The following is a 21,297-nucleotide window of genomic DNA, read 5'->3' on the forward strand; positions in this document are numbered from 1 at the left end:
GTTTCTTAAGGTGGAAGCTTAAGTTATTGATTTTAGGTATTTTCTAATGCATGTACTTAATGCTATAACTTTCCCTCTAGATACTGCTTTACCTGTATTCCACAAATTTTTATAAATTGTATTTTCATTTTCACTTAGTTAAAAATATTTTAGAAGTGTGCTATATAATCTCCCAAATATTTTGGGATATTCCAGCTATCTTATTGTTAATGACGTCTAGTTTAATTACATTGTGATCTAAGTGCATACTTTATATGATTCTTATTCTTTTAAATTTGTTAAGGTGTGTTTTGCATCCAGGAATGTGGTCTATCTTGGTGAATGTTCCAAGTGGGCATGAGAAGAATGTATTTTCTGCTGTTGTTGAAGTATTATATAAATGTCAGCTGGATTCAATTGATTCATGGTGCTATTCAGTTCATCTCTATCTTTACAGATTTTCTGCCTGGTGGATCTGTCACTTACTGATAGAGTTTTACGTATAATATTTCTTTATTTGTCCTTGCAGTTCTATCAGATTTTGACTCATATTTTGATGCTTTGTGTTGGGAGCATATACCTTAAGAATTGTATGTCTTTGTGAAGAATTGACCTCTTTATCATTATGTAGTATTCCTCTTTATCCCTCATAATATCCTTACTCGGAATTCTGCTTTGTCTGTAATTAATATAATAACTCCCAACTTTCTTTTGATTAGTGTTAGCATGATATATCTTTCACCATCCCTTTAATTTTAATCTGTCTTTATATTTAACCACACATAGTTGGGTGTTTTTTTTATCCACTCATATTTAAAATGATTATCGATACAGTTGCATGAATATCATATATTTAAATGTCTATTTCACTTGTTTTTTGACTCCTTTGTCTTCCCATGTTATTCTGCATTCTTTGTTTTTGAGTATTTTATGTTTTAATTTTCTCTGTTGGCATATCAATTTTACTTTTTTAAAACATTTTTTATGGTTGTTATAGAATTTGAAATATGTATTTACAGCTAATGTAAGTCTTCTTTCAAACAACAATGCCCCTTCATGGGTGGTGCAGGTATTCTTACTCCTTCCCTTATGCCGTTGCTGTCATTTATTTCTTCAAAAGCTATAATCACCAAATACATTGTTGCTATTATTTTGAAACTTGACTTACTAGATCAGTTAAGAGTAAGAAAAATAAAATATTTTCTTTTACGTCCATTTATTCCTTCTCTGACACCCTTAAGGCAAGTCTACTGTGCAAATGCCCTCAGTTTTTGTTTGTCTCAGAAAGTCTTTATTATTCGTTCACTTTTGAAAAATAATTCCATGGACACAAACTTCTAGGTTGGTGGATGTTTTTCTTTCAACACTTTAAATATTTCACTCTACTCTTCTTGCTTGCAGGGTTCTCAAGAGACATCAGTATAATGTTACCCTTTCTCTTCAGTAAGGTGTGTTTTTCCTCTGGTTTCTTTCAAGATATTTTGTCTTTGATTTTCAGCAGTTTTAATATGATGTGCCCAGGTGGTGTGTGTGTGTGTTTTAACATTTATCATATTTAGTGTTCTGGGAGTTTCCTAGTTCTGTGATTTAGTTAGTGTATCATTACTTTTTGGAAAATTATCAGCCATTCTTCAACTACTGCTTCTGTTTTTTCTCTCTTTCTCTTTTTCCATTATTTGTATATTGCACTTTTTATAATTGTCTCACAGTTCTTGGATATTCTGTGTCTCCCCCCGCCCCTTCTTTTTTCTCTTTGTTCTTCAGTTTGGGAAGTTTCTAATTGACATATCTTTAAGTTTACCAGTTCTATCTTTGGCCATGTTCAGTCTACTTGTGATCCCATCAAGGTATTCTTTATTTCTGTTATAGTTTTTTTTATTCCTGGCATTTCCTTTTGATTCTTAGTGTCTCCATATCTCTGCCTATATTAGCTTTCTCTTGCAGATTGTCACTTTTTTAGCATATTGATCATAATTATTTTAAATACTTATTTTTAATTCCAAAATCTCTGCCATACCTGTGTCTGGTTCTGATGTTTGCCTTGTCTTTTCAGACTCTGGTTTGTTTGTTTTTTTGTTATTGTGTTGTATTGTTTGTTTGTTTTACATTTAACTTGCCTTACACGTTTTTGTTGAAAGCTAGAAATGTTGTATCAGTTAATAGGAACTGAGGTGAATAGACCTTCAGTGTGAGGATCTATGTTTATCTGGCTAGAGTTTGCTGTGTTTAATGTTTGCTGTGACTGTAAGTGTCAGAGGCTTCAATTTCCTTTAGTATTTTGGTGTGTGAGTTTTTTTGGGGTGTGTGTGTGTGTGTGTGTGTGTGTGTGTGTGTGTGTGTGTGTTGCCCTCCCTTGTTGTCTTTGGGATTCCTTAGAAACTTCTTTTTAAATGGAGTATGTATCTTACAGGTCTCTCCATTGTAACCCACTGTTATATTGGAGTCCTGTTGATGTGGTGATAAGGGATTGGGAAGGGAAAGCATTATATAATGTTATGATTAAGTCACACTGTTTTAGTGGCCTTGATTCTAAGGGCTGTGACTTTGAGAAGAGTTTCTTAGCTTTTTTTCCTCTCCCCCTCTGCCCCCTCATGTGACATTCAGAGTTATAAGGGAGCTGGAGTTAACTAGTTGCTCTTCCCCTAGGTCAGACAAGGTTCTAATAAAGAAATTTTCTTGGAGGGCAGGCCTATATTAAGGAGAAAAGAACACTCTGGACATGTTTTTAATGATTATTTTCTCCCTCCCCCTGCTGGGAATGCTAGGGAGTTTTTCTTCAGTCTTCACAATGAAAACCTTGTAGGGTTCCTTGAAGTAAAACTCAAAAAAGTATGGCTTCTCTGCAGAGAGTGACCCACCAGGAGTTTTTAGTTTTCAAGACAGTCCATACTAGGCCTCCATCAATTCATCAATTACTGTTTAATATTTTCAAAATTTTTAAAGAATATTTTATTGATTTTTAGAAATAGAAGGAGGGACAGGGAGAAAGAGAGAGAGAGGGGGAGAGAGAGAGAAATATCGCTGTGAGAACACATTGATCATTTGCCTCATGCACGCCTCCTACCAGTGATTGAGTCCACAACCTGGGCATGTGCCCTTGACCGGGAATCAAACCGGCACTGGACAACATTTCTGGTGCACAGGAGGACACTCAACCAACTGGGCAACACTGGCTGGGTGCAGGAAATTTTTATTTTCATGTGGATACTCTTGAACTTTTCCAATTTCTTTAAATGAACATGTTTGTTGTGTGGGTGTGGGGTAGGTTATTGATGGAAGGGTAGTAGTAAGAAATTGTTTTAGATACTAATACGCAATAGTGGCATCCCACCTCATCTTTCATTCTCCCACTCCAGCCCAGAAGAATCCATAAAATTCTGAAAACTCAACATCTGTTTTGCATTAAAATTATATTTAAACTAGAGGCCCAATGCACAAAATTTGTGCACTGGGGGTGGTGGTGGTGGTGGTGTGTGTGGTGGGGTGGTGGTGGTGTCCCTCAGCCCAGATGGTGAGAGGGTGCAGGCCAGGCCGAGGGACCCCACCAGTGCACAATAGGGCCTGGGGAGGGACTGCGGGAGGGCTCCTGAGAGTGTCCGGCCTATCTCGCTCAGTCCCGATTGGCCGGACCCCAGCAGCAAGCTAACCTACCAGTCGGAGCATCTGCCCCCTATTGGTCAGTACACATCATAGCGACTGGTCAACCGGTTGTCTGTTCCCTGGTGGTCAGTGCACGTCATAGTGAGCGGTTGAGTGGCCTTAGCATATTGTTAGCATATTATGGTTTGATTGGTTGAATGGCCAACCAGATGACCAGACACTTAGCATATTAGGCTTTTATTATATAAGATGTTTTAAATTCAGATATTTTATTTAATGGATTTGGAAACCTTTATTTGTTTCCACTCTTATGATCATTGCAACCAGCATCATTTATTATATTAGAACTTCACTTTGCACCATATTGAATGGTTTGTAATCACTTTAGTACTTAGATAAATAGAAAGAAAATAGACTTAGGATGAGGGGAAAGGTAAGTAAGGGAAATAATAGACTCTTGTGTTGGGCAGGCAAAGTAATAAGTACTTTAAAGTCCCTGTTGTCTTAATCATATGCACACAGTTGTATATATTTAGTAATTAAAATGGACTTAAAGAAATATAAACTTTATTCTTTTTTTGTGTCTGATAAATTCATTAATTTTGTGTATTATAAATAAACTTGATTAATTTAATATATTGCAAAATCATTTAGAAATAGCTGTCATTTGGACTAGTGACTACTAGTAGTACATTTGGGTTTGATTTATGTGTGTGTGAGAGTGTGTATAAACAGCTTTACCTTTTTAACTAATCTAATAACATTTAGGTAAAAATTGTAAAAACTCAATAAAAAGTGCCTTTTTGTGACAATTGTTAGTTTAAATAGCACAACTCCAGTCTATTTATTTCATACTATTAAAGAAGCATTGTGAAGACAGTAGGTCCTGTCTTGTCCACAGGGAATATGTTCCAAGACTCCCAGTGGATGCCTGAAACTACAGATAGTATCAAACCCTATATACCGGTACACTATGTTTTTGCTTTTACATTCATATCTATAATGAAGTTTAACTTAAAAATTAGGCAAAGCCCTGACCGGTTTGGCTCAATGGATAGAGTGTTGGCCTGCAGACTGAAGGGTCCCAGGTTCGATTCCAGTCAAGGGCATGCTGTACCTTGGTTACAGGCTCCTTCCTGGCCCCGGCCCTGGTTGGGGCTCGTGCAGGGGGCAACCAATTGATGTGTTTCTCTCACATCAATGTTTCTCTCTGTCTTTTCCTCTCTCTTCCACTCTCCCTAAAAATCAATGGAAAAATATCCTCGGGTGAGGATTAAAAAAAAAAATTAGGCACAGTCTGACCAGTGTGGTTCAGTTGGTTGGAGCATTGTTCTATACACCAAAAGGTGGCAGGTTCAATCCTGGTCAGGGCACATACATACCCAGGTTGCTGGTCCAGTGCGAATGAGATCCATGTTTCTCTTTCCCAATTATAGCAATATACTGTAATAAAAGTTATATGACTGTAGTCTATCTCAAATATATTATTGTGCTGACTCACCCTTCTTGTGATGTTTTAAGATGGTAGAATGTTAAACTTATTCCTGAATTTGCATTACCATCCCTTACTTGCAGTTGCAGTAAATAGCTTGGTGTCAGTTGTTTCCGGGATCACTTGCTGAAGTCTTGTTCAATGCTTTCTGATGCAACACATTGCTGTCAATTGGAACATTTTTTTTTGTTCATGTCTTCCACCCACAGATTTAAAGCCTTTTCTATCTTACCTAAGCACTTTTCACATGCTGTAGCTGTTAACTTTTTCAGTTTGAGGTTCAACGGCAAAACTAGCAGGATTTTTTTTTTCTCCCTCACAATTACATGGATAGAAGATTCATTCTTACCATGGATCTTAGCAACCTCAGCATACATCTTTTTCCTTAATAAAGTTGAGAACTTTCACCTTTTTGAAGGAACCACTTTGTGGTTTCTCTTTAGAATAGCTGAATTTTTAGCATTGCTACTCTTATGCTTTGGAGCCATTATTAAGTAAAATAAGAATTACTTGAACTCAAGCACTCCAATGCTATGACAATCTGATGACTTTGAGACAGCTGCTAAGTGACTAATTGGCAGGGAGTGTATAGGGCATGGATACACTGGGCAAAGGGATGATTCATGTCTGGGTAGGAAGGAGTGTGATGGCACGAGATTTCATGATACTACTCAGAATGGCGCGACCATAGGAAGCTAAAATTGTGAAAAGTGAAATCATGGATAAGGGGGGGACAATGGTACTGAAAATTAAAAGAAATTTCAAAACTAAAAATGTGCTTAGTAATGTTACTTTTACCTGAAACATTTTTTGTATTACATTCCCATGATTTGTTTATTTTATAACTAGAGGTTTGTACCTTTGACTCCCTTTACTCATTTGCCCACACCTCGATCCCCACCTCTGACAACCACTAATCTGTTCTCTTTATCTGGGAGCTTGGGGTTTTGCTTTGAGAGGGTTTTTTGTTTTTTATTTTTGTTTTTTTAGATTCCATATATCAGTGAGGTCATACAATATTTTTCTTTGGCTGACTTATTTCAGTTAGCATTAATGACTTCATGGTCCATCCAAATGGCAACATTTTATTCTTTTTTTATTGCTGAAGATTATTCCATTGTCTATATGTACCACATTTTCTTTATCAATTCATCTATTGATGGACACTTAGGTTGTTTCCAAATCTTGGCTATTGTAAATAATGCTACAGTGAATATAGGGGTGCATACACCTTTTGAGTTAATATTTTTGTTTTGTTTTGATAAATAACCAAAAGTGGAATTGCTGGATTATATGATCTGCTTTTATTTTTAATTTTTTGAGGAAACTCCATACTGTGTTTCATAGTGGCTGCACCAATCTACATTCCACTAGCAGTACATGAGGATTCCTACTTTTCCCCATCCTTGCCAACACTTGTTATTTCTTACCTTTTTTTAAAAAATGTTTTTATTGATTATTTTTATAGAGAGAGGAAAGGAATGGGAGAGAGAGAGAGAAACATCAATGAGAGAAAATCATTGATTGGCTGCCTCCCGCATGCACCCTACTAGGGATTGCGTGTGAAACCCAGGCATGTGCCCCACTGGGAATCAAACTGGCAACCTCTTGGTGCTTGGGTCGACGCTCAACCAACTGAGCCACACTGGCCAAGCTATTTCTTGTCTTTTTGATAAACCATTCTAACAGGTATGAGGTGGTATCTCATTGTTTGTTTGTTTTTTTTGCATTTCCCTGATGATTTGTGATGTTGGACATCTTTTCATATACCTGCTGGCCATGTGTATGTTTTCTTTAGGAAAATTTCTATAAGGATTCTGTGCCCATTTTTAAAATTAGATTGTTTGATTTTCTGCTATTGAATTGATATGAGATCTCTACATATTTTGTATATTAACCTCTTATCAGATTTATAATTTTCCAAATATTTTCATTCAGTAGATTGCCTTTTCATTTTGTTGTTCCTTTTGCTGTGTAGTTTTTAATGTGATATAGTCCCACTTGTTTATTTTTGCTCTTGTTGCCTTTGATTTGGTATCAAGGAGCTTTCCATCTTTGTTCTCTTCTCAGAGTTTTATGGTTTCAGGTCTTACATTCAAGTCTTTAATCAATTTTGAGTTAATTTTGTTAATTTTTGTGTATGGTGTAAGATTGTTGTCCTGTTTCATTAATTTGTATGGGCTATCCAGTTTTTCCTTCACCATTTATTAAAGAGACTATCCTTTTCCTATTGTATATTCTTGGCTCATTTGTTGTAATTAATTGATAATACATAGGTTTATTTCTGGGCCTTTTGTTCTGTTTCATTGATCTATATGTCTCTTTTTATGCCAATACCATACTGTTGAATTACTATAGCTTTTTTATTTATAGTTTGAAATCAGGGAGCATGATGCCTCTGCTTTTGTTCTTCTTTCTCAAGATTGCTTTGACTCTTTGGAGTCTTTTGTGGTTCCATAGAAATTTTAGTATTGTTTGTTCTATTTCTGTGAAAAATGCCATTGGAATTTAACAGGGATTATATTGAATTTGTAGATTGCTTTGGGTACTGTGGACATTTTAATAATAGTAATTTTCCAACCCATGATAGTTTCACAATAAACTTTTGGTAGGTATTTATATAAATGAATATGAATGATATGAAATATGTAATCTTCATATTAATTTTTGACATTGTCTTTTATAATTCAGTATTTACTCTTGTTTAAAATTTATTTTAATATGTCAGTTATTTCCTAAAGTTATTTACTAATTTAAAATATTGTATAGATACTGTACATCAAAAATTGGTTCAAATATATACATGTTTATTAGCCCTAGCTGGTTTGGCTCTGTGGTTAGAGCATTGGCTGGAGGACTGAAAGGTCGCGGGTTTGATTCAGATCAAGGGCACTTACCTCAGTGCAGGCTTGATCCCTGCCCGCCCCCTCCCCTCCTCTCTCTCTAAAAATGAAAGGAAAAAATATCCTTGGGTGAAGATTAATTAAAAAGAACACACACACAAAAAAAATAGGAACCATTGCAATGAAATTTCTCTATTTATAATGTGTGTGTGTGTGAGTGTGTGTGTGTGTTTATATGACATTAAAAATTCAAATCCTAAGGGAGCTCTGCCATAAACTTTAAAGATAGGGATTGTGCAAATATTTGAGTTACTACTTAGTAATTGAAGCCTTTCAATGTATTCTTTGCTGTTTGCATCCCAGTATTCTCTCTCATTGCTATGTGTTCTAATTAATGAGAGAAATAGTATCTGACATTCTTCACGTTTGTATACTTGGCCACTTATTCACTCAGACACTTGTATCGTTAAGCCTCAGGGTATATGAGTGAGTAGGGTATAATGTTGGAGAAATTCAAGACATGGACAAACATACAAAATGTGAGTTCAACTAAAAGATAGACCTACCAAGATGTTTAGCACTTAGATTGTTAGATTGTTAAATATGCTAGAGTTTATTATATGTAAATGTTTGAGCAGCTTCTAAAAGTACAATGGAGTATGGTATTTGTATATAAAAGCATGTTCTATTGTGTTTTAAAATGATATTTCATTTACTTTTAAGAGATTCTTAGCTGACCTTCATTGAAGGTAGGGAATTAATGAAACATATTAAACTGAAAACAAATGACCAAAAGTGTTCATGGTAATGATTTAACATGGACATATATGCAGAGAAATTTGTTTCCAAATAGTTTCAAAATATTCTTTGAAATGAAATGAACTTGAAATTTGCTTGCACTATTTTTCTTAATATTTCTGTATATTGATCTGGAGCTTTTGTATTAAAAGAGCAAGTTTTCCGTTATAAAGACTATATTCAGTGTCAGAAAATTTGTTACTTTCATTTTTTGCAGGTGGTTTCAGACACCCTCACAGGTTTTCTACCATGCAGCGACTGAACATGGAGGAAAAGATGTATATCCAGGGCAATGTCTGTGGGAAGGTTGTGAGCCTTTTCAGCGACAAAGGTTTTCTTTTATTACCCACTTACAGGTACACTTTCTTAATACTGTTTGGTCAGTAACTCTTTTGCAATAAAGGTTTTGATGCATATTCTTTTACTTCCTCTTTCTCAAAAAGGATAAGCACTGTTCAAAGGATGCCCTGCTTGCAGGATTAAAACAAGATGAACCAGGACAAGCAGGAAGTCAAAAACCTTCTACCAAGTAAGGAACATGAGTTTACTTCCTGTTGTATATACAGAAAGAAAAATCAGGAGAGTAGGCAAAACATATTAAAAATGAAATTTAACTTTAGCATAGTAGGAAACTGGAAACCTGAGTTCTGGTTCAGCTCTACCATTCACCAGCTATGTGACCCTATTCAAATTGCTTAGAGTATTTTCTCTAAGCATCACTTTCATATTTATATGAGAAATACTTTGTAAACTGTAACTATATACAGGGGTGGACAAAAGTAGGTTTACAGTTGTTTGAATGAAAAATAATACAATAATTAATAAATAATACAAGAATAAACTATCACATTCACAACTGTACACCTACTTTTTCCCACCCCTATTTTTTTATTCTTTGAGAGTAATTGAACATGTATTTGATAATGGCAAAGAGATTTCTTCTTACAATTCATATACTTGTAATGAATATAGTGGAGTTCTAAGTTGCAGATTTCTGTAAGTTCCTTATTAGATTTATATAGTATCTCCTATTCTGTTTCTGAGGGCCTTAGTTGTAGATTCTGTAACCTGAATAATATTTTTAACTCTGAAAATGTGAAAATTAATTTGCCACCACTTACTAAGATACTGCAATGTACTAGGCATTGTGCCAGACCTAGGGAATTCTAAGAATAAGACATAGTCTCTAACTTTAGAGCTGATATTCTAGAAAGAGAACTAGAAATATGGGAGTACAGAATCTGCTTAACATACTTTATTCAGTTTCTGTAAATGAGCATCTACTATGTGCTAGACACTAAGGTATAGAATGAGGTATACATGACCAAGATACATTTTGCTGTTCTTAAGTGTCTGGAGATCCATCAGTGAGAGGTGTAGGTAATTCTTACTATATGTATTAAAGTACTAAAATGAAGAGGTGCACAAGATACTATGAGAGCTCACCTAAACCAATCCAGGGAAGGCTTTCTGACAGAAAGTACCTCCAAACTGAGACCCAAAGAATAAGGAGTAAATAGTAGAAGGTCTCATAAGCTATAATCATGAGTTTGAGTTTTATCCTACAGGCAATAGAAAGTCATTTTTCTGCCAAGTATCTTTTCCTATAATTTTCACTGCCTTTAATTTGTATATATTATGTAGCTTATAAGAATATGTTGGAATATGTTTGGTTTTGCTCAAGTTTGGAGGAAGAGATATTTGATGTGTTGATTACAATCAATCGAAAATCTTTGTCATCGTATATAATAAAAGCCTAATGTGCTAAGTGTCCAGTCGTCCGGTCAGATGTTCAACCAATCAAAGCGTAATGTGCTAATGAATGCTAAGGCCGCTCACCGCTCGCTATGACGTGCACTGACCAGGGGGCAGGCAGACACTCTGACCAGTAGGTTAGCTTGCTGCTGGGGTCCGGCCAATTGGGATTGAGCAAGATGGGCTGGACACACCCTGGAGCCCTCCCACAATCCCTCCCCAGCTGGCCAACCTCCCACGTCCCTCCCCGGCCCCAGTCATGCACCAATGGAGTCCCTTGACCTGGCCTGCATCCTCTCACAATCTGGGACCCCTCAGGGGATGTCGGAAAGCTGGTTTCGGCCCGGGCGAACAACCGGTCACTATGATGCGCACTGACCACCAGGGGGCGTGGCACTCAACACAGGAGCTGCCCCCTGGTGTCAGTGTGCTCCCACATGGGGAGCGCCGCTCAGCCAGAAGCTGGGCTCATGGCTGGCGAGCGCAGTGGTGGTGGTGGGAGCCTCTCTTGCCTCTGTGGCAATTGGACATCCCCCAAGGGCTCCTGGACTGCGAGAGGGTGCAGGTCGGGCTGAAGGGCCCCCCCACACCCAAGTGCATGAATTTCATGCACCGGGCCTCTAGTTTTACACATAAAATCTAATAACAGTATATATGTAGATATTCTTTTCTTTTGATAACTATATATAGTTATAAACTGGTTTACAATTCAAAGATTGCTTTTACATTAACTTATTTAATATTCAGAATTAGTTTACATATGTAAAAAAGTGCCAGAAATATCCCCATTTTACATATGTGAAACCTGAAGCATAGAGGGGCAAACTGAAATATTCAAAGTCATACAACTAGTTATTGTGCCAGAAATAGACAGATTTCCCCACATGCAAGTCAGTGCTCTTTACACCATGGCCTTGGCAGAATACAAAAGCTATTAAGGCAATTTTCTGCTTGGCCAAGGAAATCTAGAATAGCTTGAATCTAATTTTAGGTAAAATTCATTCCTTCAGTCTGAGTTTTAAAAAGGATGTTAGAATTATACTGGAAGGGTTGATTAGAGTTATTAAATAATGGTGGAAAATAAGATTATATAACAAATAGTTTGAAGTGTGGTGTTTAACATAATTTCATCCTATATAATAAAAGAAAAACATGCAAATTAACCGCCCCTCCACTATGCTGAAGCCACGCCCACAAGCCAATCAGGAGCGAGTATGCAAATTAACCCAACTAAGATGGTGGCAGCCACAGAGCTGGAGCGAGCAGGAGGCTTGGGTTGCCCCAGTGATGGAGGAAGTCAAGCTTCCCGCCTGCCCTGGATGGTCCTGGGCTCTGCTCAAGGCTACAAAGTTCCAATTATAGAAGATAAATAAATCCCAGGAAGAAAAAAAAGGAGAGGCTGGGAGCTTGGGTTGCTGGGGGGCGTGGCCAGCCTACAAACAGCCATCAGCCCCTCACCCAGGCTGGCCAGGCACCTCAGTGGGACTCCCACCCTGATCTGGGATACCCTTCAGGGCAAAGCAGTAGTCCACCTGTGCACCAGTCCTCTATCCTATATAATAAAAGAGTAATATGCAAATTGACCCCAACAGCAGAACAACTGGGAATGACTGGTCACTATGACACACATTGACCACCAGGGGGCAGACGCTCAATGCAGGAGCTGCCCCCTGGTGGTCAGTGCGCTCCCACAGGGGAAGCTCTGCTCAGCCACAAGCCAGGCTGACGGCTGCCAGCACAGCGGTGGTGGCGGGAACCTCTCCCACCTCCTCAGCAGCGCTAAGGATGTCTTACTGCAGCTTAGGCCTGCTTTCTGCTGGCAAGTGGACATCCCCCGAGGGCTCCCGGGCTGCCAGAGGGATGTCTGACTGCCAGCTTAGGCCCGTTCCCCCTGGGGAGCGGGCCTAAGCCGGTAGGTGGACATCCCTCGAGGGGTCCCAGACTGCGAGAGGGCACATGCCGGGCTGAGGGGACCCCCCCCCCCCCCCCGCCCCCCGAGTGCACAAAGTTTTGTGCACCGGGCCTTTAGTATTATTATATTAGGTTATCTTTTTCTGGATCACCTATACCTATGTCAATACATTCTTAGGTAATATTATTTTAGTCTTGGTATTGTTTAGCCAAAATAATTTGCAGCTCAAATTGCAGACAATGTTTTTATTTGTTAACATCTTCACATTACATTCAATGATGTAAACTCCACAAACTTTGGTAACATGCTGTAATTTTAAATTAAATTTATTGGGGTAACCTTGGTTAATAACACTATATAAGTTTCAGGTGTACAACGTTATAACACATCATCTGTATATTGCATTGTGTGCTCACTGCCCAAAAACCACTCTCCTTCTATCACCATATATTTAAGCCCCCTCACCCTCTTCATCCTCCCCCTCTGACAACAAACATACTGTTGTCTGTGTCTATAAGTTTGTTTTTTATTGTTTTTTTTCATTTGTTGCTTTCTGTTTCATATCCCACATATGAATACAATCATGGTTTTTGTCCTTTTCCATCTGACTTATGTTGTATTTATTTTTATTGCATGTTTACTAGCACAGTAACTTTAAAAATGGATTATGCTGGAACATCTATTGTTTGCTTTAAAATTGGTAAATTGGAAAATAAAACACTTGAAATTTCACCTAATACTAAGAGCCCCTTTTGTATAGGCTGACACAAAGAATAAATATTAATGCTGGGCCATGAGAGATTTTATTCATCCTGTATCCACCTGGAGTTGGCAGCTTGGTTATGGTCAGTCTGCAGCATCATGTTAACAGTCTCTTTTTCTGTCTGACAATTTAGGCAGCCAGTTGTGGGGGGCACAAGCTCAACTCCTAGAGCACAAAAGGCCATTGTGAATCATCCCAGTGCTGCCCTTATGGCTCTAAGGAGAGGATCAAGAAACCTCGTCTTTCGAGATTTTACAGTAAGCAAGCCTTGAAAGCCTTTCCTGTAAAGGTGTGAGCACTGTGTGATTTAGATCTTTATTCTTTTCTTTTCTTTTCTTTTTAAGGATGAAAAAGAGGGACCAATAACTAAACACATCCGACTAACAGCTGCCTTAATATTAAAAAACATTGGTAAATATTCAGAATGTGGTCGCAGGTGAGTAATCTGTTTTCCATAGCCGAAATGAATTTAGATGATTTTACTTTTCTTATAAGGTAATGAAATTAGATATCTATATTTTATTCACTGTTTTTCTCAGGAACTTAGTATGTCAAAAAGCTTATGCCAAGGTCAGGCCATCGTGATCTCTTAAAAGCCAAAAAATAGAGAGAAGTTGAAACTACCAAAAGGTGTTCCTTTAACTTGTTTTATTATGTTAATTTTCTTGGTAGCCATAGACTTTAGAGTAAAAAGTATATCTGCTAAAGGGAAAACTTAGGGAGGGAGGAATGAATTAATCATTTGAATTATGTGGAATTAGAATAAAATTCAGTTTGTTAATTGGCATTTTAATGAAGCTATCAAAGTTAACATTTACTATGATATGCTAAAGTGTTAAAAAAGTTACTTTCTAATGGACTTAACCAAGAGAAAACTCGGGATTTTGTAGGTCCTTGAAAGATGAAATGTTCTCTTGATGCCTTTTGGACCTTGTCTCCCTTGAAACTTAACTGGCTTCTCTAGTATTCCTCCCATATCTCAAGCTCCTTTGTTGAAAAGTTGTCCTCTAAGGCGTCTTGTCTTCCAGATAGTGAAGATAGTGACTTTCTCACTGAGTCTCTCTTCTCTCACATTCCTATTCCCTAAATATATCTTGAATCTACCTTAGTTCTCCTTCCTTCTCCTCATTTTGCCTTTTGTGATATTTCTTGCAATAACCTTACAACTGGATTTTCCAAACATAAAAACAGTGGTATCAATTACAAAAAAAAGCAATGAATTTGACTATATCAAATTTTAAAACTTTTATAAATTAAAGATGACTAAAACTCTTAGAGCTAAAGAACTTTTGCAATGACAAAAGTTACTGTATTTAGTGTATCAAATATTCTCACAGATGAGTAAGAAAAATTCTTAATATTCAGATTTTTAAAAAATAAAGCTTTTCAAAAGAAATATGAAGGTTTAGTAACCACATGAGAGCACTGGTGTCTTCCTGTTTAATTTATAACATGATTTCTTCCTACCTTTCTCACTGTTTTGCCCTCCCACTCTTCTTTTTGCTGCATAGCCTATGTTTAAGTTTCAGCCACACTAAATCACGTGCAAATTCCTAATCATGCTAGACTTTCATGTTATACTTTTGTACATTTGTTCCAGTGCTCATTGTTTATTACCCCTTGCCTGGAATACCCTTCTCCCTGTGATACCTGCCTATTAAATATCTGCAGACTCTTCATAATTCAACTCAGACATTAGCTTCTGTCTGCCACCTTTCTTATGCTGTGTTCCCCTTCCCCACCGAGTTTGTTGTTCTCTATTTTTATAACATTCTGTCTCACAACATTTAATATTACTTTGTAAATCATTTTGATATTACCTTTTTCCCTTACTGACCTATGTTCTGACTTTCTCTGATTAATATTTGTAGCCTGAACACCTAGCACAATGCCCAATACATTATAGGTAATCTCTACTTCCTGTTCATATTTAGGATTCAACTCAAGGTGACCTCTTCCTTTCCTGACATCTTTCTTACAAACCTACTCCTGACCTAGGGTGCAGTAGGTACTCTCTACCACTGCACACGTTGCTTGTTACCACCTGAGTTCTTTGAAAGCAGGGATTGAACATTTATTTTGTGTGTGTGTCCTTAGTGCCTAGCATACTGTTGGGAATGTAATAGTGATTCAATAAGTATTTGATTGATAGACAGATGGAAGGAAAGAAGTCTCACAAATTAACTTTTTCGTAGAATCTGTCTGAAATTTGTGTAGGCAATTGGAATTACAAAAGTAATTTTAAACTTTTTCTTAGGGCTTTTTCCTCACATTCTTTTTTTTTTTAATCTTTATTTGTTTGAAAGTATTACATATGTCCCCTGTTTTCCCCCATTAACTTCTAGCCCGTCCTTTCCCCCAACCCCAGGCCTTCATCACCTTACTGTCTTTGTCCATGAGTTACGCATACATGCATACAAGTTCTTTGGTTGATCTCTTTTACCCACCCTCCCTGTCTTCCCTCTGCAATTCGACAGTCTGTCCCATGCTTCTGTGTCTCTGGATCTATTTTGTTCATTAGATTCCACATATGAGTGAGATCATGTGATACACTTATCTTTCTGACTGGCTTATTTCGCTTAGCATAATGCTCTCCAGGTCCATCCAAGCTGTTGCAAATGGTAAGAGGTCTTTCTTTTTTATAGCTGGGTAGTATTACATTGTGTAGATGTACCACAGGTTTTTAATTCACTCATCTGCTGATGGGCACTTGGGCTGTTTCCAAATCTTAGCTATTGTAAATTGTGCTGCTATGAACATAGGGGTGCATATATTCTTTTTAATTGGTGTTTCAGGATTCTTAGAATAAATTCCTAGGAGTGGGATCACTGGGTCAAATGGGAGTTCCATATTTAATTTTTTGAGGAAACTCCATAATACTGTTTTCCACAGTGGCTGCACCAGTTTGCATTATCACCAGCAGTGTACTTTGCCAATGATTCATCTGATAAGGGGTTAATTTCCAAAATATATAGGTAACTCATACAACTTAACAAAATGAAGGCAAGCAATCCAATTAAAAAATGGGCAAGGGACCTAAATAGACACTTCTCCAAAGTGGACATACAGAAAGCCAAGAGACATATGAAAAAATGCTTAAAGTCACTAATCATAAGAGATGCAAATCAAAACAACAATGAGATATCACCTCACACCTGTCAGAATGGCTATCATCAACAAATCAACAAGTGTTGGCGAGGATGTGGAGAAAAGGGAACCCTAATACACGGCTGGTGGGAATGCAGACTTTCCTCAGATTCTTTTTGTTTTTAATGTGTTCTTATTAACTTTTAGAGAGAACGAGAGAGAGATAGAAACATCAATGAGAGAGAAACATTGATCCGCTCCTGCATGCCCCCCCTAACTGCGGATCAAGCCCAAAACCCAGGCATGTGCCCTTACCAGGAGTTGAACCAGTGACTTGGTGCATGGATGCCACTGAGCGATACCAGCTGGGCCACATTACCCACTCTTAAGCTTACAGCAAAGACACTTTGGCTGGCTTGAATATAATTATTGGGCCAAAAGTTTTCATTTTACTGTTTTTATGCTGTTGTTGATTTTGTTATTTTATTTAACTCTGAACCTCCCAAATGTCTTCTGGCATCTTCAGTTTCTATTATCTTAATATGGCAGAAGCAAAAGAATTAACACAATCCACTAAATTCTTTCCATTTACCTTCCCAGTCCAGGTTGGAATCCCCACATAGAACATCTATACTAATGGGGAGTTTTGCTTGAGTTAAAATACTGAAAGAGAATCTGGCAAAACATATATATGTGGGGAAGAGAGTGTAGGAAATCAGATAGCTGCACAAGATAGTTCTCTGATGATACTTCTCGTCTCTGGTGAAATAAGTTACTGGTTGTGGTTTGTTTTTTTCTTAGACTAAAGCAAATTCTATTTGCAGTAAAAAAAAACAACAAAAAAAACCCTGCAGCACAAAAGGAAGATACATGGATATTTACCTTTATTCTTACAGTACATCATACTGAACAACATGAAATGTCAGTATTTTTAAAATTTGAAATTCAAAATGATTGAATAGTTTAAGATGTTTAAATGCAGTTTATCTCCATTCTGATTAAGCATGAGCACTGGAGAATTGCAATGTATTTCTTTTCCTTTTGATGCATTTATTTTGTATCAGTGTAATACAGGGGTCTTATTTAAAAATCAAATGGTGCCCTAGCTGGTTTGGCTCAATGGATAGAGCGTCGGTCTGTGGACTGAAGGGTCCCAGGTTCGATTCCGGCCAAGGGCACATGCCGGGGTTGCGGGCTCGATCCCCAGTAGGGGGCGTGCTGGAGGCAGCCAATCAATGATTTCTCATCATTGATGTTTCTATCTCTCTCTCCCTCTCCCTTCCTCTCTAAAAATCAATAAAATATATTTTTAAAAAAATAAAAATCAAATGGTACTTTTCTATACACTAATAATGAACGATTCAAAAAATAAATTAAGAGAACAATTTCATTTACAATAAATCAAAAGAATAAAATATATAGAAATCGTATTAACCAAGAATATGGAAGACTTATATACTGAAAACTATAAATCATTGCTGAAAGAAATTAAAGAAGACATAAATAAATGGGGAAATATCCTTTTGGAAGATTTAATAGAGTTAAAATGTCAGTACTACCCAAAGCAATCTACAGATTCAGTGCAACTCTTATCATAATCAAAATGACTCTTTTTAAAAGAAAAATCCATTCTAAAATTTGGAATCTCAAGGGACCCTGAATAGGCAAAACTCCCTTGAAAAAGAAAGTTGGTGGACTTACACATCCTGGTTTCAAAATTTACTCAAAGCTACAGTGATCAAAACTGTGGTACTGGGGAAAAGATAGACATACCGACCAAAAGAACAGAATAGAGAGCCCAGACATGAGATCTCACATACATGGTCAAGTGATTTTCAATAAGGTTCCAATTCTCCCTTCAGGAAAAGACAGTGTTTTCAACAAATGGAGTTGGGAAAACTGGGTAGTCACATACAAAAGAAGGAAGTTTAACCCTTTAGCAAACACCATATACAGAAATTAACTCAAAATGGATCAAAGACGTAAATGTAAGAGTTAAAACTTTATAGCTTCATGACATTGGACTTGGCAGTGAGTTCTTGGATATGTGGATATGACACCAAAGGCACAGGCAACAAAAGAAAAACAAATTGAACTTCATCAGAATTAGAAACTTGTGCATCAAAGGATACTACTGACAGAATAAAAAGGCAACCTATAGAACGGAAGAAAATAATTGTAAATCACATATCTGATAAAGGGGTTGATATCCAGAAAATATAAAGAACTCCTGAAACTCAACCACAAACAAACCAAGTTAAAAATAAGCAAAGGACTTAAACATTTCTCCAAATAAGATAAACAAATGGCCAATAAGCACATGACAAGATGCTCAACATTACTAATCATTAGGGAAATGCAAATCAAAACCACAGTGAAATACTACTTCATACCCATTAGGATGACTATTATTAAAATACAAAACAAATAGTGTTGGCATAGATGTGGAAAAATTGGAACCCTTGTGTATTACTGGTGGAAATATAAAAAGGGACAGCCACTATGAAAATGGTATGGCAGTCCTCTAAAAATTAAACATATCTATGCAATTCCACTTCTGGCTATATACACAAAAGAACTGAAAGCAGGTAGTTGAACAGATATTTACGTGCCCACTGTTCATAGCAGCTTGTCTGGAAGGTGGAAGTAACCCAAGTGTCCATCAATAGATGAATGAATAACTGAAATGTGGTTTGTGTGTATATACAATGGAATGTTACTAAGCCTTAAAAAAGAATGAGAGCTTCTAGTTAATATGGAGTAGGTAAACACAACTAACAGCTAAAGTACAGAATAGCCATCATTGAGAACCACCCCTGAACAGAAGTGCTATAAATATGGGTACTAACTCATTTAAGAATTGGTAGGTGGGACCGAGATGCAGAACAGGCTGGTCCCACACCTATGTGTGGTGGTTAAACATCATGAGGGATATCTCAGCTGTGGAAGACTCTCCTGAAAGCCAGGAGTCCCAGCCCCACACCAGGCTTCCTAGTCCAGGGTTCCAGTATCAGAAAGAGAAATCCCCATAATGTCTAGCTGTAAATACCAGCAAGATTGCAGCTGAGTGAGACAGAGGGCTGCTGGAATCCCAGCCGTTTATCTTAAAGAACCTGCACAGGGACTTACTCAGATTCATGCTGAACTCCAGCACTGTGGTAGCAGCTTGATAGGCACCAGGGGCATATGAGGAGGAGGTGAATTATCTGGCTTTGGGTGAGGGCCGGAGGAGCAGCTTTATCCCAGACAGAAGTGCTGGCAGAGGCCATTGTTCCTCCAAATCTGAGTCTCCATTATTCTGGCTGATAACTTTTTGCCTTGCCCTGGTGATTCCTTGAGACCCACATCGCCCAACTTGTGGGTCCTTCCAAGCCAATTCCAATGTTTTTTTCCATACAAATGGCCTGTCTTAGCTCATGCTGCGGACATTCCTAAACTTTCTCAAAGGTTCACAAACCCCAAACAAGCAGCATCTGGCCTCAGCATCCCACATACCTTTTGCTAAGTGGCCCCAGGCTTGGCACTAGCAACATCTGGCCTTGGTTTACAGCTTGGCCTCCCCTGGGAACCTGCAAGCCCAGCATAAGTGATAACCATCTGTATATCAATCTGTAGCTCATGCCTGGCTGCCCCAGGCAGGGAACAGTCAGAAGCCGACCTTGGCCTGCATCTCCCAGGAAGCCCCAGACCCAGCTCACACAGTGGCCAGCTTCAACCATGCTAGAGTACCACCCAACAACCTCCACAAGTGACACACTCAAGGGGTGGGCTCTGCAGGCACCAAGACCCTACTTGAAGTGAGTCCTGCTCCATGGGTTGGCCCTTACACCGTAGCTCCTCTGCTATAGTTACAGCCAGTCCTCATAGCTGATTGATCTGGGGGTCAATCCTTCCCATTGACACACCAACAACAATCAAGGCTCAACTACAATAGGAGGTTGCACACAGTCTCCACTTTTGGGGAGTGGGGACCTAGACCCCAGGAGTCTGTGCCACTGGGCCTTACAAGCCACTGTGCCCTATAAGACACCTACTATATAAAGCCACCTTATGAAGATTGGGAGACATAGCAGATCTTCCTAATACATAGAAACAAACAGAGAGGCAGCCAAAATGAGGACACAAAGAAAAATGTCCCAAATAAAAGAACAGGGGAAATCTCCAGAAGAAATGGAGGCAAGCAGCCCTAGCTGGTTTGGCTCAGTGGAGAGAGCAGACACCTGGGGACTAAAGGGTCCCTGGTTGGATTCTGGTCAAGGGCACATGCCCCTGTTGCAGGCTCAATCCCCAGTAGGGGATGTGCAGGAGGCAGCTGATCAATGATTCTCTCTCATCATTGATGTTTCTATCTCTCCCTCTCCCTTCCTCTCTAAAATCAATAAAAATAGATTTTAAAAAAAAGAAAGAAATGGAGGTAAGCAACTCAGATACAGAATTCAAAACAATGGTTACAAGGATACTCAAGGAACTTAGTGAGAACTTCAACACCATTAAAAAAGGACAAAACCATAAAAAAGACCAGTCAGAAATGCAGAATACAATAATTGAAATGAAGAATACACTAGAAGGAATCAGCAGATTAGATGAAGCAGAGTATCAAAGCAGCAATTTGGAAGACAAAGTAGCAGAAAACACCCAATTGGAGTAGCAAAAAGAAAGAATCCCAAAAAATGAGAATAGTTTAAGGGACCTTTGGGACAACATCAAGCCTAACATCATAGGTGTGTACCAGGAGGAGGAGAGAGCATGGGATTGAGAACCTATTTGAAAAAATAATAAGTGAAAATTTTCCTATCCTGGTGAAGGAAATAGACATTCAAGTCCAGGAAGCACAGTGTCCCAAACAAAGTAAACCCAAAGAGGCTAACACCAAGACACATCATAATTAAAATGGCAAAGTTTAAAAGCAAAGAGAGACTCTTAAAAGCAGCATTGTCTCTGTTTCCCATTTCTTGAACTTTTGTTTTGTGGATGCTAGACCCTTATAGATTGAGTCTCTAATTTTCTTTTCTCTCTCAGCTTTAATTTTTGTCTATTTTCTGGAAATTTTCTTGACTTTATCATCAAT

The 21,297-nt window shown here is 38.0% G+C and overlaps 1 protein-coding gene across 3 annotated transcripts in view; it reads left to right on the forward strand.

Moving 5' to 3' along the window:
* The window catches only part of ARID2 (AT-rich interaction domain 2), a 183,245-nt gene that overhangs the window by 154,371 nt on the left and 7,577 nt on the right, over nucleotides 1-21,297 (forward strand). For all 3 annotated transcript variants that reach the window (XM_006091453.3, XM_023756276.1, XM_023756277.1), the window contains 4 exons: nucleotides 8,930-9,068; nucleotides 9,156-9,241; nucleotides 13,276-13,399; nucleotides 13,487-13,578. In XM_006091453.3, the coding sequence (XP_006091515.1) occupies nucleotides 8,930-9,068; nucleotides 9,156-9,241; nucleotides 13,276-13,399; nucleotides 13,487-13,578 (441 nt within the window). The remainder of the gene's footprint in view (nucleotides 1-8,929; nucleotides 9,069-9,155; nucleotides 9,242-13,275; nucleotides 13,400-13,486; nucleotides 13,579-21,297) is intronic.

Source organism: Myotis lucifugus, unplaced genomic scaffold, assembly GCF_000147115.1.
Source record: "Myotis lucifugus unplaced genomic scaffold, Myoluc2.0 scaffold_91, whole genome shotgun sequence".
In the NCBI taxonomy this organism is placed as follows: Eukaryota; Metazoa; Chordata; class Mammalia; order Chiroptera; family Vespertilionidae; genus Myotis; species Myotis lucifugus.